This window comes from Pyxicephalus adspersus, chromosome 9 (genome assembly GCF_032062135.1).
Source record: "Pyxicephalus adspersus chromosome 9, UCB_Pads_2.0, whole genome shotgun sequence".
NCBI classification, from domain to species: Eukaryota; Metazoa; Chordata; class Amphibia; order Anura; family Pyxicephalidae; genus Pyxicephalus; species Pyxicephalus adspersus.
In genome coordinates, this window is record NC_092866.1 from 54,953,626 (window position 1) to 54,972,337 (window position 18,712).

General features: G+C 37.3%; 1 protein-coding gene across 4 annotated transcripts in view; it reads left to right on the forward strand.

Moving 5' to 3' along the window:
• ANO1 (anoctamin 1) overlaps window positions 1-18,712 on the forward strand; it is a 116,596-nt gene that overhangs the window by 26,680 nt on the left and 71,204 nt on the right. For all 4 annotated transcript variants that reach the window (XM_072422079.1, XM_072422081.1, XM_072422080.1 and 1 more), the window contains exon 2: window positions 13,750-13,901. In XM_072422079.1, the coding sequence (XP_072278180.1) occupies window positions 13,750-13,901 (152 nt within the window). The remainder of the gene's footprint in view (window positions 1-13,749; window positions 13,902-18,712) is intronic.

Here is an 18,712-nt window from a genome sequence, read left to right on the forward strand (position 1 = left end):
GGACACAAATTCCCTTTACTACATGATCACTCATTTGTTATTTATCCCACCAAACAACTGCTTCAGCATGCAGGACCCTTCAGAAATACAGGAAGTGTCCACGTGCAGGCAAACCCAATCTTTCAATCTGATGCTATTTATAATGTTATCTTCTATGGGAAAATGGCTATGAATCAAATACATAAATCAATGCTGAACAGACATCCTATTGGGGCCTCTTTGTGGCTAGACTGGAATGCATTTGTCCCTAAAGTTATAAGCAAAGATAATGGTCTTTTTTGTGGTTTCAGTATTGCAAAATACACTAGCGGAACATAAATATAGAAGGAGTATAAACCAGAAATAGAAAAGGCACAACACAGGAGCACTATGGCATTTAACAAACAGTGTGTAACCATCATAAAACTCTTACTGGTTCCTTTAATAGAAATAGATTAAGTCTGTAGATTAATATAGCAACTGAAAACATTTACCCAGCTTCCAATAGCTTTTAATTCCAGCTATGTTATCGCTTTACAATATTTTCCTTTGTGCACCTGACAGAACACATAACTTCTTTTATGCAATTAGGGCCCATAGATTTGAATAGGCTGCCCAACACAACAAAACGGTCCGAAAATTGGACCTGGACTATTTTTTATAGGATTAAAAAGGTGCAGTAGGGTGCTCCACACAATGGATGGCATTGCATCCCACCAAAGAGAAACACACTGCAGTAATGCATGCAATATCATGTGCACTAGTAGATGGTTTATTATACATTCAACATTCAACCTAGAAGCAAAAAAAGGTAAATACCCACAAAATGCGTCATGGAAAATATGTTTGAGACATTAAACTAATACTTATGTGACAACATTCTGACAATGGGAATATTCATTTGAATAATTTAAAATTATTTATGCTGCTGTGTATTTACACAATAATGACACTGCATAATATTATACTTGTGGATGGATTACTCCAGGGTTAAACAGGGTTATCAAGCAGCCCTTAAGTTGTTTGTCTTGCTGGTAGCACAATCTATACATACCAGCTTACATTTTAATTAGCTTGGGCTCTATTAATAAAACCGGGAGTCAGACCCCTAAACATTCCCTTGTGGGATTCGTCCAGGTCCATGTGTTTTAATAACAGTAATTGATTCCCAATAATTGTTGGAGGGAATGTCAAATTTCTTGTTTTCTAAATAAAAAAATGTTTTGTAAATTAATAACAATAATAATAATTATTATTATTATTATCATTAATAAATAATTTTTGTAAAATAATAAAAAAAATGGTCTGAAAAATATTTTACTAACCCTATGAAGCTGCTTTTCAGATCTAAGATCTAATGCAGACGTAAAACAAAAGAAGCCTGGAATACAGTTTTTATGGCAATGCTCCATTTTCCTTAGCTGCAGTTTATGTAAATGAGTTTCAGATCCATCAAATAAACTTAAATAAAAAGTATACAAAAAAAGACATTTCAACATTACACAGGTATAAAAATTATACTGTATACATGACGTGGGTCTAACAGGAAATTTCAGCTAGCTTTCAGAACAAAGTTTATAAAAGTATTTAATTTATGTCCGCAACCTTGATCACTTATGAACAGGATATGAAATAAGACCAATGAAGAAGCTTTGAAATGGTAAGGTTTACAGAACAGGAGGAATGATGGCAGAGGTTTGTTTGAGTAATATATCCCTGCAGGATATTTGTCCATCAAAAGTGTGATTATTTAATGGGTGTAACTGGCAGTGAGCCTGGTAAGATCCAGTCTGACGGGCTGCTTGGCAGCATACCCAATCTAATCATTGTTTATTGTCCCCAGAAGAGCCACTGATAACCAGCTGGAGGAGGTAGCCATGCTGTTTACTATGGTAAAATATGATTACCATACTATGTTCAGTATTTGGCCCAATAATATATAAAAATATATAGACTCAGAAAATATACTTTTAATACTAATATTATTTTTAATTGTTTGACAGAATTTCTTCTCTGTGAATGTTGGTGCATTTCACTGATTGTATCCTGTCAAAAATGTGATGAAGTATCAACCTACTTGACTACTACTTCAGTATATGTACTCCAAACACATTCTTCAATATAAAGCAATAGTCAATAAAAATAAACTTTTGTTACCTGTTAAGGAGGCAAAAGTAGCCATTGCACTTTTTGAATAAAATAATAATGTTACATCTGTTCCTTGCATTAAAGTCTTCCCTTTATGCCCACTATGAGACTGTGGGTTATAGATAAGTTTGGCATTATTGACATCATACTGCATTACACAGCACCTCCACAGACAACCCTGTAACAGTGGCATGGTAGCAGGTAAAGAAACACAATACTAGAGTGGGACCTAAAATGATAAAATACACTAAAGCCGTAACCACAATACTTTCCAAATGACCCTTTGTTCAAGCTTTAGGTTTATGACTAGAATACAGGTGCTCTTTAGAGATAATATGCAGTTTGTAATATGGGAGCTGACACTATTAAATGTTTTTAAAAGTACCAAACACTAAATTATTGAATTAAAATGAAAGGCAAGGTCCCAAAAACAAGTCAGAAATGTCAGTTCTCATAGTTCTATCCTCACATATTCACCATTCAGGGAAAACCTGATTATCTGAGATTTAGATTTTGGCACCTGGACTGAATGTGCAGCTCCAGAAGGCCTAATGGTAACACTTGGCCAACTCTTTAACACCTAGGGTTAAATCTGAAGTTGAAAGTAAGCTTATTTGGCACAGGACACTTAGGACTTAGGTCCATGGGTTTCAAATGGCACATTTGGATGGACATTTCACATTATTGTATTCCAATAACACAGAGCAAAATGTATTTTTATTGCAACATGCTTTAGTGTACAAAACACAATCAGGAGGAATAAATTTTCATTTCAGTGCACACAATACACATTAATTTACATAGCATTGTCAAGCAGTTCGCTAGCACTGAGTGGATCAGGGCTGTCCAAACTTTTTGCAAAGAGGGCCAGATTTGGTGAGGGGAAAATGTGTGGGGGCTGACCACGAACCAGGGTTAGTGTGAGTGGGTCCCGCACAGCACACGCCCGCTAGGGTGACGTGAGGGATTCCCATAAAAAATATTTGAATAGTAAACCTGTACTGTTGTAAAGGGATTTTTTTTTATTCCTTGACATACATATGCACTTTGCACCATAAATACTTTTTTACTTTTCAGTGCTGCTCATCTCTTTAAGCCCCTTTTTCACTTGCTCCAGTGTCTGCGAAACCCAAATGCTGTGAACTGCATTTGCATATTGTGTCAGCATTGATGCTTGTACTCTTCATAGAGCAAATGCGTAAAAACTAGTGCCTGAACCTTCATGGCATGAGACATACTGTGCCTGACACAAATATTAACAAGGTACATTTAGTCTTTATATATAGATCCAAACCCAATCACTAAAACCCTGTGCACCGAGTCCGGTGTCAGTGCGGGCTCCGTGCAGAGCACGTTCTTGGAATCAGAGTGGGCGTAGTCCGTGCCGGTCCTGCACAGCACATGCCCACTATAATGACGTAGGGGATTCCCTGTGATGACAGAGGCTGTAATTGGCCCTGGGGCCAGACTTTGAAAATGCCTGGAGTGGATGAACATTTAAAGAGACACAGAAGCATCTTAAGGACCTAATTTTTAGTTTTTGTTACCAACAGCAGTCATGTTACAATTACATCTCTGCACCTGTGTTTTAAGAATGACATACCTGCTTGATACAAAACAATAATAAAAACTGTATACTTCAGAAGTGAAAGTCGCTGTGATTAGCACTACTGGGAGGGACTCTGTAAGGAGTAATGCTCATAAAGCTGAATACAAAATGATGATTGCAAAAAAGAATGCGCTACAAGCAGTAAGGTTGGTACACATGAGCAGATCCATTGTAGAGTTTCCCATTTCTAATCAGTTGTAATCAGAAGTCCTAAAACACTGCACACACATGTATATTATTCTGCTCTTCCAATCATTATTTCCTGACAGGTATGTGGAATTTCAGTTGGATGTAATTAATTGTACACCACATGCGTGCTTTTGAATGAGATTTTACAACACATCTGATCGCTTCATCAAAAGTAGGTATAACCAGTCAGATTTTACTTTGAAATCATTTTATATCTAATTGTTTTATCATATTAGAAGTAAAAAAAATTATGCCCAAGCATACCAGCCTAGTCTAGTCTGTGACAAGCCCTCTGTATAACCAAACTTCGTGACCTAACTAAACAAAAACATGAAAAATAATTTAGCCCTGAGCATAACACAGAAAGTGAGAAAATGCATTCCTCTTAAAAGGAGCGTTGATTTCATTTGATACTTAAATGTGATTTTAACTTGGACAGCCAATCCAGTTAAAGGCCAATTTAATTAGTCATAGTTATCCATTACGCTATAGACTGAATCCACCTTTTTCTGTCTAATGGCAAAACAGCTGCATCTATATACATATATGCTCTGCCCCATACCCAACATCTAATTAAAATTACAGCCGTCAATAAAATACAATTTATAATACAGGTGCCACCCTTCCCACAAAGCGTCATATTTTCTTGGCAGAAATGAAAAGATTTTACAGAATGAATTGCACTCGCTAGGTATTGTGTTCTGATACTGCACCTGCGTTCCCGTTGCAGTTTAGACATGTAAAAGGAAGTAAAACAAACACGGGTGTGAACACCAAACCCATGGCAGCCGATTCCTGCACACTCATCACAGACACAGCAGAATCCACAACGTGCAATATATCTAACAATATTTATATAGGTTGTTATTTGGTGTCCTGACAACAGTTCATCTTAGAAACCGTGCAATTTTTTAAACCTATTTATGATTTATATAGTTGACTCCTGGCATATATGTACTAAAGAACGAAGATTCTTGGTTTTGTTTCCAAAATAGATATTGACATGTTAAAGTGCTTTCTATGAGCAGCCGGTCAAGTTCTCCTTTCCCTCAATCATTATTTTTGGAAATCCTTTTATTTTGATGCGGTATAATCAAAGTGGATTGCTTTGCTCCCAGTTGTCAGGGATGTGCATAACGTAATGGGAATTTATTGACGATTATTTGAAATGCACCCACTGCTCCCAAGAAACTGCTTTCCCAGTAGAGTAAAGAAAGCTGGGATTAGTTCATGGGAAGCAAATATGGGATATTACTACTATTTTTAAACACAAAAATACAGACAGCTTTTCTTGTTTCATTCATTCCTAGATTTACATTTAAAAATAATGTGCTTTGCTGACAGTCACTGGCAAGATATAAATGTCAGCCTATAGATACTACTACCTACACCAGACATATATACACCAGACATGATAAACTGGCTTTTACAGCCTAATAGGGAGTTCTCACTTTTTGTCTGTGTTTAGAGTCTGTTCACACCTCTTTTTCTTCCCATGTGTTCAATTAAAATCAATCAAAACATGTTAACCTGTGTTGATGCATATAAACAACCACTGCCATGCATTTTTAAGGGGCATTGCAATGCATTTGAGATAATTGTTAACCTTTAACCCTTCAATAACCCATGACACGCATCAATGTGTGTCAACATGTGTCTTAACGCATGCATGAACTTTTACTTTGATGCTTTTCCTTGAGTTTAATGGACAACAGAAAAAGGCAAATCCAGCCCTAAGAATTTTAACTAAACAAAACACCAGCTGCTCTCCAGTTGTGAAAAGCTGCGTGTACTTGTATGATTTGGAAGCTCAGTACTTTAGGATGTGTTTTATGGCCCATTTTCCCCAAAATGTGGTGAGTTACAATTGTTACTATAGTGTTGGCTACCTAAGAACTATACTGAATTATAGAATGCATAGTGGCCCTCAGTAGTTGTATTGTGACTTCCTTATAATAAAGCAGACCCTCCCGCATAGCCAGTTTGAAGGAAGGATTCTTCTAGTGTTAGCCACATGACCAAAAGCCAAGGTCTTAAGTCACATGATTCTCACTGATGGGACAACTTTTCTTTTTGTATGAATAGGGAAAAAGACAAAAAAAGTTAGCAGAAATTCAACATTTTAAGTTGTCATAATAGCAACACTAGGCACCTATTCTGGGGACAAATGTCTGCGACAAAAATTCAGCATATTTCCAGTTGAAACTTTAGTACAGAAACTAAAGGAAAACAAAAAGATGCAGAAAACAAAAAGTGAGCTAACAAGGCTTGTAACCCTTCCCTGCTTTGTAAAAAAAAAATCAGCTCCCTTGGGCTGTCCTGCACTATGAAGCTGCGCACATTTCTGGACAGCACTAAAAACTATTTATCAGACAGTTGAGCATCCATATATGTATTTTATTTTTGTATTTAGTTGTTTGTTTAGAGTTCAGTTTATAGTTACATAGTAGTTAAGTATCAGTGCCTGAACTCCTTGTAAAACACTACTGCTGTTCTGACGGCAACATAAAGGGCAACACTCATGCACTCCAATTCTTCACATTACCGGAAATGTCAGATCACTAAGATGTCTGTAATGGTGCTGCAAGACTTGAGACATTCAGATTGTTTCAGGATGGTATGGCATTTAGTCTTTAAAAAATATACAACAGTCAACAGGTCTCCCTCTGATGATATAGTGTCAACTTCGTTAGTCTTTTCTTATTATTCCCTGCATCTGTTGTCTCGCATTCCACTTCACTGATTGTCCTTATATTGTTACATCACAAGGTTATAATGTTACAGGACATGTCAGATAGGTGAACATGACACTGGCATTATGTCACCAATATCAGAATCACTTAAAGATTTCCGGCTAGTCTGTATAAAATTGTCCATTATCAGTCTTTTATTGCATGCAGAGTTTATTCTCTTTCCTATATGCTTTATATTTCTGATTTCAATAAACACACAAAACCTACACTAGGCAAATGACAGTGACATTTTAATAGGCAATAAACCTGAAAATCTTTTATAAAGTGACTTTTACATACAGAGATTATTAAAAACAAATTAAATGTGTGTTAAATTCATAAAATCTATGAAATTAAACCTTTCCTGTAGCTAAACTCCTCCTTTGGCAGGTAAACAGCTCCCATGTAAGTACTTTGTATTCTTAGCTGTCTGCCTGTAGTCTAGCTTTAACTTCCCATTCTCCATCATACTTTACAAGGATATTGTTGTAAGATATTTAGATAAGCAGAGTAACAGATTTGTGCATTCTTTGTGGTAGTTGGGCAGAGGTTACTGAAAGAACATTTGCCATTGACAGAAATCCACAGTTACACTCGCTGTAAACTATTTGTAACTAAAAATAACATTTTGGAAGGAAAACATTCAAGAATGAGGGTGAACATGCTTTTACTATAAATATTTAGTAGTCATTTTTAGATCAGTCAGATCCTAGATTTAATATTGTAATTAACCTAAAATCTGCCTTGTGTGCAACAATAGGGAGCACATGTACATTATATTCCTGGATCAACACAGATGATGTGTTTATTATAAGGGGATACATCCACTGGATAAAATAAGAGCTGAACCACACAAATATGGCCGATAAATTCAAAACTCCTAGTAGGGCAGGATCGAAGTACAGAGTTATGCCAAAGTAATCTCACTTGTACAATATCCATCACTTACATACAAAGTCTGGATCAATCAACCAGCCTCCAACTGACATAGAAATCACAATTTTGGGTAATCTGACCATTTTAATACACACAAAGGAGGAGACTTTAGGAAGGCATTAGTCACAAATTTGAGGCTACTGGTGAACAAATTAGAAGAATATTCAAACATCTGATTCTAAAACTACATACATGTGTTCAACAATTGTCACAGTAATCGATCAGCAATGATTGTTTTCAGTGACAGTAGAATAAACAAGTGCTATACAGACAATACAGTTTGGTTATTTGGAGTTAGGAGGTTGTTTCAGTGTCTTCTTTAGTGATTTGGCAGGATGACTCAGTAAGTGATGTCGGAGGATGGCTGTACAGACATTAGTTTGCAATCCAAGGTGATCACACCTTGGATTGAAAATCTTGGGTGCTGTACATCTAACATCTGTATGTAGTTTGAGAGCAGAGATATAGTAAATAGGGCAGCTGCAAGAAAAAGGATCAAACTTTAAACTTCCAACAAAAGTAAATAAATAAAGACAAAACAGCGGGGTCTTACTAGGCAAGATTTAAGTATTAATAATGAAAAGCTTTCCCAGAAATACAATATAAGTTGCTCAAGATCCTTAAACATTGTAAGTGATATTATAATCAGGCCATCCCAATGTGGCACTATTCAGTCAGCAACCGATCATCAATTAGCCAATATTGATCTGTGCTAGACAAACGTTCCAGAGAGTACCCAACGCAATTCGCCTGCTTTGGGCTTCCTCAGGGGTATTGTAATGTTTGTCGGTACATTGTAGTATACTGTAATACTGTACTGACAATAATCAGGATGGATATTAATATTAATACTGAAAATAACTAATGCCATAGTGACATAAAATTTATCATACAGACTGTAGTCATATAGTATACATATTGGGTGGAAATGAGCAGTATTCATACCTAAACACATAATGTTTATTCAGAGTAACAATAATGTAATAAGAATTAAATAGGTAATTAAGAATTAGATAAGGAATATAGGTAATGACCCCAATTGTATAAAATATATACCGGTATTTGGAATAGTGAAGGAAAGTGTGTAAAATAAACTCACATGTTGGAAAGTTGGATGATAGGTTGTATACCATATATCACAAGGAAAGCAAAGGACCCAAAATGATTCCCAAATGGAGCTGCCAGCCTATAAATATATAATATTTACCTTACTTAAGCAATTAAATATGAGTTACAGGGATTATTACATTTATATCAGTACTGGATTAGCGTTCATAGCAAACAAAGTTTTATTTGCTGCATTAATATTTTTTGAAAATTTTTATAATTTGTTATGGACTCCTCTGGCATGCCCTAAATAAAAGATATCGATGTTAAATGTTCAGTTATTTTTTACAGCAGGGTGTGATGCTACATCCTTCTTAGCTTTCCATGAATTTTTTTGTAGAAAAAAAGTCAAAATTGAGCAGATGCCCTGCCCTCTTCCCACAGCCAAAGAACATATTTCCTGTTAACTGGCTTGAATTTAAACCCACAGACGTTGAATGAGTCAAGTGTGTATGTCTAGGGTGTGCCATCACAGAACACTAAGCCACAACCGTTCTTCTAGATTTGCCCAACATTTGCTTACTGAAGTATGTGCTCCTTTTTGTACAGAGAAAAGGAACAATCATTGATTGCAGTTATGCACAAATTAGTTGTCTCTCTAGCCTCCTTCAGATTTCCTCCTCTCACTTGACTAAATGACAGGGACCTCAATACAACAAGCTTAGCCAATCAGATGTGGTGATATGAGTTTTATATGTGTTTTATGTTTGTGTTTCATAACTCAAAGTAAGAATCTCATCAACTAATATGGGCATTATTCTCGTAACATTTGTATTCCGCAGGTGTAATTTTTTCCAGTTCTGCCAATGATCTTCAGGTCTGATAGTGTTGCTGTAATTCAGAAACATTTTTCATTTTGAATAAAGATAGGAAGGATTAAAACATCTACTGCTCTTTTTTAACTGCAATCCAGTTACCTTACTTCTTATTGGCAGAAATAAAAATATTACAGGAATTCAGATTTCCCCCCTACTCTACTACAGAAAAACATTTTATTTCTGTTTGGGTTGTTGTTAAAGAGCTCCCAACAGATCCATCAACAAAACATTCAGTGAGGGTTCATTTCTCTAACGGAGTCCTGAATGGCAGTAAAAAGCTACCAGGGGTTCCAACCTTTTCTCATTCTATAACTGGGAAAACTGTTTGGGCTGGACATACATTTGAAGCGGGCTGTGAATTAAATGAATGAATACCCCAGGAAAAAAAATAATGTTAGGCTTTGTACACAGATGATTCGTCATTCGTCAATGTCGTTCATGGATACGACGAAAGATGAACGACCACAATGCTAGTGAAGAGGACATAGAGCAGCAGGATGCCGCTGTCGTTCTCCCCCCTTCCCTCTCCATAGAGCAGAATGGCGCTGTATGTACAGTACCCATCCATGCATCTTTCAGTCTTTTGTAGTTGGAAAGGATTGTAAAAAATCCTTTCAAACGACAAAAGTCGTACGTGTGTACACAGCCTTGGTCTTTTTAATGTTTGTTTTTTCTATTTATTGCTGTTGTTTGTAAGACGGTTTTTTTTAGCTCGTTCTGTAACCTTTGAAGTTTTGGTTACAACATATTTGCCCCGAATTCTTAAAATCTCTGGGGACCGGAAAGAGGATGTGAACAGACTAAATGTATTGCAAATCATTCATGAATGTCTCCAGTGTATAACCATTTTTTTCATTTTGCAAACACTAACAACACAACAAGACACCATTGTGAGCCAGTGAGCAACAGGTGTAACAGTGCCAATCGACAGTGGCCAATTTTCAGTCGCATACATAGCAAACGTGAGTATGCGTGCATGCTCTGATTATTGTAACAAATAATAGCTTGATAGTCTCTTCCAACCAATACAGTATGTCTGGTTTATAGATGCTTTAAATTAAACCTACAGTAATTCTTAAAGTAGAACCACTTGTACTTCCCTCCTGTTGATCCTGCCCTGCCCATTGATTTTTAAATCTCACTATCTCTGCTGCCAAAACCCTTTCACAATGAGCTGCAGAATTAGAGGGGGGGTTGTGGGGAATTTAGGTAACTAACACATGGATGGAAATGCATACATCTCCATGAACCTTCACATTGCTTCTTAGCTCTGGAAGCCCTAAAACATTGGAAGCTAAAAAATGCAGCTTCTCTGCTGGCCATAGCAGAAGAGTTCCAACTTTTTATTCTGAATTATTAGACATGTAGGAAATTCTTTTTTAACATGAATGTATTACTCTTTGTAAGACTTTTTCTCTATACATACAGCATATTAAAACAGGAAATCCTACAAAATCCTACAAAATAGAGTATGTATAGGTAGCTTGCCATAGAAATATGACAAGGCTTTTAACATTCAAGTATTTGCATATTCCTTATTACCAGTCAGTGAGCATTAAATCAAACTCACCTCTGTAGCTGCAGGCACTGTGAAGTAAATGAGCCTTAAGTTTTAAACAGAAATACTCATTTCAGTAGCTCAGCTCACCCTGCTTCCCCCTGCCAACGGTAACTTGGAGCTGCTAGCCTTTTTAATCTCTAATAAAAACACAGAGCAGGTGCACAGAAAAAGGGAGAGAGATCAGAGCGCTAAGAATAGAACTAAACAACTTCACTGTGAGTTTTGAAGATGAATTGCTCTAAGACAGGGGTCCGTAAAGTTTTATGGCCACTAGGCCATTTATGGGGTGAGCGGGAGCACACTAGGCCGGACCCGTCCTAATGGTGCCGCCCATCACCAGGGAACACCCCCTGAAGTGAAATCCCTCTCCTCCGTATGCATCGCAGAGGAGAAGGATTTACCTTCAGGGAGCTTTCCCTATTTACCGCGCCGGCGGACGTATCCACGCCAGCCGCAGCAAATAGGGGAGCAACTGCAAGGGGGCGACTCCGGAGCTCCAGCGCCACTCTGGCTCTCGTAGTTCCTAACGCCCCCTGGCTGATCCACTGGCAACCCCTGGCCGGCATTAGGCCAGATCAGCCAGGGGAGGTTAGGCCTGAACGAACTACCGGCTATGCCGTATCTGGTCTAAAGGCCGGAGATCATCTCTAAGATGATCCAGCTATAGAGGTCAGTTACCACTTGATTTAAAGCAGAACTTTAAAAGCAGGTCATGTAGTCCTAAAAGTTCTACTTTTAGGACTACATGATCAAGCAGGTCAATAATACACAAGGGAGAGACATAGACAGACAGAGAGTCCCTTCTACCAACCTGATTGCTCTGGGTATCTGATCAGGATACCTAACAATCCCAGCTTTCCCTGCACATGCTAGGAATGAATTAACTCCAATGAGCCTGCACATGAGTTATGTAATTTGTGCCTGAGCAACCAAGATGGCTGATGATCCTCTACAGGAAGAGAATAAAGAAGAAAATTGTGATGCCCTGCAAGGGACCAGGAATAGGTGAGTAACACATGTTTAGTTCCACTTTAAAGCTAATATACTGCTTACTGATACAATGTAAATATGTCAATGTTCACTGCACAATTCTACTTTAAACCTGAATGTCACACAAATATCTCACTCTCATGATTTCAGTGGTATGTTACTCATACATACATACATACACACCTCTTTAGTCACCTTTCCTTCTCCAAGCTACTGGCTACATAATGAAGAATCAGCACAAGGATAAGGTCATCCTCCTACACTCTTCTGTTCACAGGTGAACTATACAGTTTCCAGTAACTTACAGTGCAGTCTCTCTCTCAACCAGTCTGCAGGTGTTGCTGTGTAAAGTATTACAGGAGGCCGATATCAGAATAGAATCAGGTATTGTACAGTATGCGTTAGTTTAATTTTGTTTGAGAATTCCGGTTAAGGAAGCAGGAAGTTACAACGTTTCAATATTTGTGGCAAGATTAACTTTGTATCATTTTGTACTTTTAGAATAAGTACTGAGTTTAAAAAAAAAAATAATGCAGCTGCCATATCTAAGAACTGATTTTAAATATTTACTTGTCTAGCATAATGCCTTCTTTGGCTCCATCTGCACCTATGGCCTATGTCTTGTTTGGGGCCATTATAGAAAATCGCTTCTGGTGGCTGGTGGCAATTAAGATTTTGTCTGAGATAAAGGAAACAATGCAGGACACAGCTCTGCTACAGAGGTAAATGTGAAGCTGAAGTATGGGGTAATAGTGGGGTGTTAGTGGAGTTTAGTACAAGAGGGGGAAAGGTTATTAGGTTATTTAAGAGTTAAATGTTAACTACAGTTGCACCCACCCAGCTAGAAAAGCCTTGATATCAGCCTTCCTAAGTCCTCTGTTCAGCAAAACAAACTTTGGGGGAAGAAGAGGCACACTGTTATCAGCCTGCATCTACTGCATTGCACATATTTGACAATTCAATAGTCAGAAAGAGTAGAAGAGAGTAGAATTATATCATCATTATACTGCTGTTCTCTTTTTGTCCAATCACAGGCGGGGGTATATTTAGGATAATTCTGTATTACTCATCTGCACAGTGGTTCCAGGGAGTGCAGGACCTGACTGTTATGGATGCCAGAATCAAAAGATTGGCAGAACAAATTATAAAATCCTTTGTCAGGTAAAATAGAAACCATATATGACTTTCAAATGTGTGTTTAGCCATTTGCCTAAAAATGCATCTAACCTGCTGACAGATTCCTATGACTAACTATAGATGTGGATGTATTCCCTATTCCCGGCTACATGCTCAAATCTTCTCCATCACTAGCGGAAATCACATAGTTCATGGCCAGCAACTGTTTTGGTAACAATGTTTACTGTGATAATTCTCCAACACAGAAAGGTGTCCTGGACCTGGCACAAAAGTTTCCCACCCTGAAGGAAAACTTTTGACGTTTGAAGGAAGGCACACTGGCTGCATACACCCTTTGCTAAACAAACGTGTGATTTAATTAGCTCTTTGCTGAGTAATACACTTTGACAATGGATTTCCCAAGGGGACTCTGTTTGACACACGCTGCTGGGCAGAGCAAGGAGGAAGACTAGAGAGGCTGAGCTTGGGGAAAGTTTTTTAGAGGCGTGGGAGAGACAGGCTCATTTCATTCCGTTCAGCTGGATGTGTTCTTGTCTCTTGTAGACCAGCTTACTGCCTGCGATCCTGAAGGAACTTTACAGCAGATGATGAGGGAGAACGAGAAGTACCATGCCACAGAGGACTCAGAGAAAGGCATCCACATTATCAACATCAAGGCCATTGAGGACATTGGCTACATTCAACCTGACTCACTGGTAAGTTGTGCTATAACTTAATGTAACATATGTCACCCCATTGTATTTTATAATATCACATTGGAGCGCAGCATTTCCTCCAGCTGCTTAACAACTCCTTAGAGATTTTATTCTGTAATAATTTTAACCCATTGCTGGTTTATGCATCTCCCTAGGGAAACCAGCGCTAATAGTAATGCTAAAAGTTTAGGTCATGGAAGCAATTTGTCACTAAGAGATTAGCATATGTATAAAGCAACAAGTCAAATCTATTAATGTGTGAATTGTTAAAAGTAATGCTAAATTTATGCTAGGCATATTCATTATGATTACACATTGTGTCCAGAAAAGAGTTGCCACCAAGTTCCTACTTCAATGAATGTATTTCACTGGTTTTTTAATTAATTTATCCCCCCATACTGTTGTGTGCTGCCACTCCACCTCTTAGATTGTAAGCTCTTCTGGACAGAGTTCCCCCCGCTGCTTGTGTCCTGTGTCATTTGCAACCTCATGTACAGCGCTGCGTAATATGTTGGCGCTATATAAATACGGTTTAATATAATAATTTGAGTAAAAGTTTCGAAAACGGGAATACAAAATACTCTGTAATCACAGGGGTACATGCTAGGACCTGTAGTCCCACCACAGCTGGAAAGCCATGCTGTCTTTCCCAGCCTTAAAAATCCATTTTTTCGAAAATATGACAGATGCAATAAATTAAACTAACCTTTTGCATCTCTTAAGCCTGTGGAAACAGTTGAGGTGTTTATCATAGTGAAAAGGAAATGTTCAAACCTAATTGCCATGAAACGTTGTCTATAGAATACAGAATTGCCTATTGTCATAACAGCAGTAAACACATCCATGTTAACAGTTCATTGAGAACATAGAAAAAGTTATTAGTTTTATTTGGGCATAAAGGAAAACGAACAAAAACTATACAATGGAGAAGACAGGTAGTAAAACCTATATACGAACATAGTAATTGAATTGTTGTTTATTTTCTAATCAGATATATAATATTAAAAAAAAGGAACAGATAAACTTGAATCCTTTCTATGTTCTGCATAAATGGTGCTGAAAAAGTTAAACAATGTGTATTTCATTATCCCAAAGTGTCCTTTCTATGAGGAATGTCTCACTCTCCCACAAATATATTGTCTTTCACTAGTGGAATACAAAACTCTGATTATCACTTGGCCATCCTGTACGAGGCGGTTGTTTTTTTTTTTTTCGACTGCCAAAATTTTGCTGCTAATCTGGCAAATGTTTCTTCTAAGTACTCCCTATAAAACCTTTAGGATGCTTATTAACTTTAATAATTTAGACTTTTATACAAATTTGCTTGTGTTTACATACAATTTGCTACCATGTCTCAAATGTCAGCAAGTCACTTTCAGCCTTTGCGTCATTTTACATGAATTCTGCAGGTGCTTTGTAAACACAGATATTCAGCATGTGCTGAGCCCATTTCTCCTGTGTCAATATGTACATATGTATTTCATATCCTACAACTAAGATTATTACCACTAAAGCCAAACCAACCATTCATCCCGGTACAAAATATGTCTAACTTTGTGGAGCTCTGGGAATGAGACCGACACTCACACTGGGGGTTAGTCTGTTGTCACAACAAATAATACCATTTATAAAAAAATTGAAAGTGTATATAAACCTGAAATCTAATGTTTTGTTTGGTGTTATTCCTTGTTATATATATTTTAAGCAAACTTTTTTTTTCATTTTTTTAATTAGTAGCAGCTTTGTAAGCCTCCTTCAGTTAGCATGCGTCCTGCAGACCTGGTGGGCAGCCCGATGGCCAAGTGCATAGGGGTGCATATGCTTTACTGCTAATTGCTAGGCAGCAACCCAAAGTTTTCAGCCTGCAACAGGCTGCCATTTTTTTTAAAAATTGTCACAAAATTGCTTAAAATGTTATTATAGCAAGGCATAATGACAGGCATGCAGAAAAACAAATTCGGGGTTTCAAAAATGTTCAAGGGGTAAATTTATAAAGGACTAAATCAGCATCTGCTAAACATTCTCTGCAGGTGAATATTTCAGGTGCATGTATGTTACATAAGTGAATGTTTAAAGTCATATTAGCTTCTTTCTAAATATTCTGCGTGTGTCCCATCAAAAAAATAAATTCAGTATCCTATTATTATTATTATTAAAAATAATAATAATAATTATTAAAAAAAAAAAAAAGGATTTTATATAGTGCCAACATATTATGTAGCGCAGTACAATAAATAGGAGTTGCAAATGACAGACAGATACAGACAGTGACAAAGAAGGAGGAGAGGACCCTGCTCCAAAGAGCTTACGATCTAAGAGGTAAACATCTCTGTAATACATGCACATTTCCCAGTTGTTTGTCTCTATAACAACTACTGTACCCATAGAAAAATATCTGGTAATTTTACCAGAAAATCAGTGAGCTCCTAATTACTTAATGCTTTACTGTACTGACATCCTAAACAGTGTTATCAGCCTCAACACAAGTATACTCTGCTGAACTACAGAACAACCGCCGCAGGCAGTGCTGCTAATGCATTTTATCAAAATTAGTTATAAATCAATTCTGAATTCAACTGACCAAAAGGGATTCATAATGGAAGAATCATCAGAACCTTGACTGATCAGGTGGACCACCTATTCAGTGCAATCTTAAAGAATGGGCACATATGCTTACCATTCCTGCACTATTCTCTGGTTGGATTGTGCATAGATTGCAGCGTGTTGATAGTACAATCAATAGATTTTTGATCCACTGTAACAATTATATTATCAGTTTGATCAAACTTAACAATCAAGTTGATTCAGCATAACTCAATTTATTTTAGTGTTGACAGGAATAATAGGAATCTTTCTTTACTTGCAGTTATAAGATACAAACCATTAGTAAATATAAATAAACTGCAGCAATGCACTGAATATTTTGTTCTTTTACTTTTGCTGTGCAAAACATGATGGCCTTACTTTGTACGTGCGCAAGAATTGCAGATCAGACCCTCTCAATAGGAAACATCATATTTGTCATAATTTGGTTACAACTCTCAGTACAGAGCGTGGCTTTCTGTCTCCACTTACAAGTAAAGTCCCTGGACACACTCTGGAAACTAAACACTGTGATGCCATGTGCGCCCATCCTTCTTCTAAGTGGTACAAATTAACACTATACTGAGTTATTTAAAGAAAACACATTGGGTGAGAGCAAAATTCCTCATATAAATATAAGGATTTGCACTTTCTGATGTAAAATTTGTGATAATTACATAAAGAGGTGCACTTTCAATTATATATTATTAACACAAAAGATATTTTTAGATTTAGTGGGGACAATTTTTGGAAAGTGTTCTGAGATGATAACAATCTATAATATTTGCTAGATATTCATAAGTGTACTACATTGCTGCTGATATTTATGGTAGGGGTTAAAGCATATCTAAAATCAAATCTTTTTTTTCAGTTCAAATATTGTAGGGAAGGGTTAAAAAAATGATGTCCATTTTTTTATTTGCTGTCTGGGTCTTACAGGGAGATTTCTCTCGATGTCCTGTATAATAAGGAATACAACACAAAGTGAGAGGAAGCACTGCCTTAAATCCAAAGATGCACTAAAGGCTACTGAGCGAAAGTGGAGGGCATTTCCCTGCATTCCTGTATGAGCTGCTTTAAAGCTTTATACAGACACTCAATTATTAGAGCTGAAAATGATTGTTAGTGATTGTTTAGCGTGACAGTGGGAACCAATGAGCTCTGTACAATGGAGGAGAAAGGACAATCGTATGGTGCCCTGCTGCGTTGACCACAGTAATCTCCAAAATTTGTAATCCAGGCTCATACCAATATTCTGGACAGAAGACAGTCCAAGTCTTATCTCTAAGAGATGGAGGGTCCTTGACTTTATTTTAAACTTTGCTTGCTTGCTTGTAGATAGACTTTTTGCTTGGCTTGCACCAGGACATGGGTAATTGTAAATGAGGTATTAACCTCATGGGACACCTGTACTGATTTTCATCTGAAACCTTTACAAACAATGGTGCCGAGGGGTGATAAGCTAGAATCTCTATGGATTGCAAGACTTTTATACTGGACATCTGCCTATATAAGGAAAATATCAAAAATACCAATAGAGCAGTGGGCTGTTCCATTATAACCCCCTTCTTATGGCTGCAGTTACTGATGTTTACAAACACTGAGACTTTTTGTGGTCTGCACAAAACAGCAGGTTAAGTAAATCCAGCGACAGTGGAAATATTAATTCTCCTATCATTCTACAACAGAGATATGTGCTCATCCATGCTATGTGCCCTGCTACATTCCTAAGGTTCGCCATGGGGTTAACTACAATACAATCAAATGGTTAAATCAATTTTTGTGAAAATATTCCTTCTGATTGGGGTTGCAGTTGTAATGTTTTCATATTTTCACTGTAATAGAGAACACAGTTGGCTGATTGTTATCCTTGAAAGCTGATGGGAAGTACCACGGCTGCCAGAAATCTTGCCAACTTTATAGCCATTAAGATGGTGCCTGTAGGCATGAGATGACAATCACCTTTTTTCAGCCACCAGCAGACCAGTTTATTGGTTGGAGCAGTGACCGGCGGCAATGGCACCAAGAATAATGTGCATTTATTGCCTTCTTTTCCAGGTAACCGTGGTTTCAACAGAATTGTTTCTTTACAGAGCGTCATTGAAAGTCAGTTAGTGAAGGATTCTATGTTGGTTTTGGTCCTGTGTCAATGTCATGAGTTTACCACAATTTTGATTCATATGTACAATTCATTAACAGGTGCATGTGACTTGCAGTTGACCTCCTTC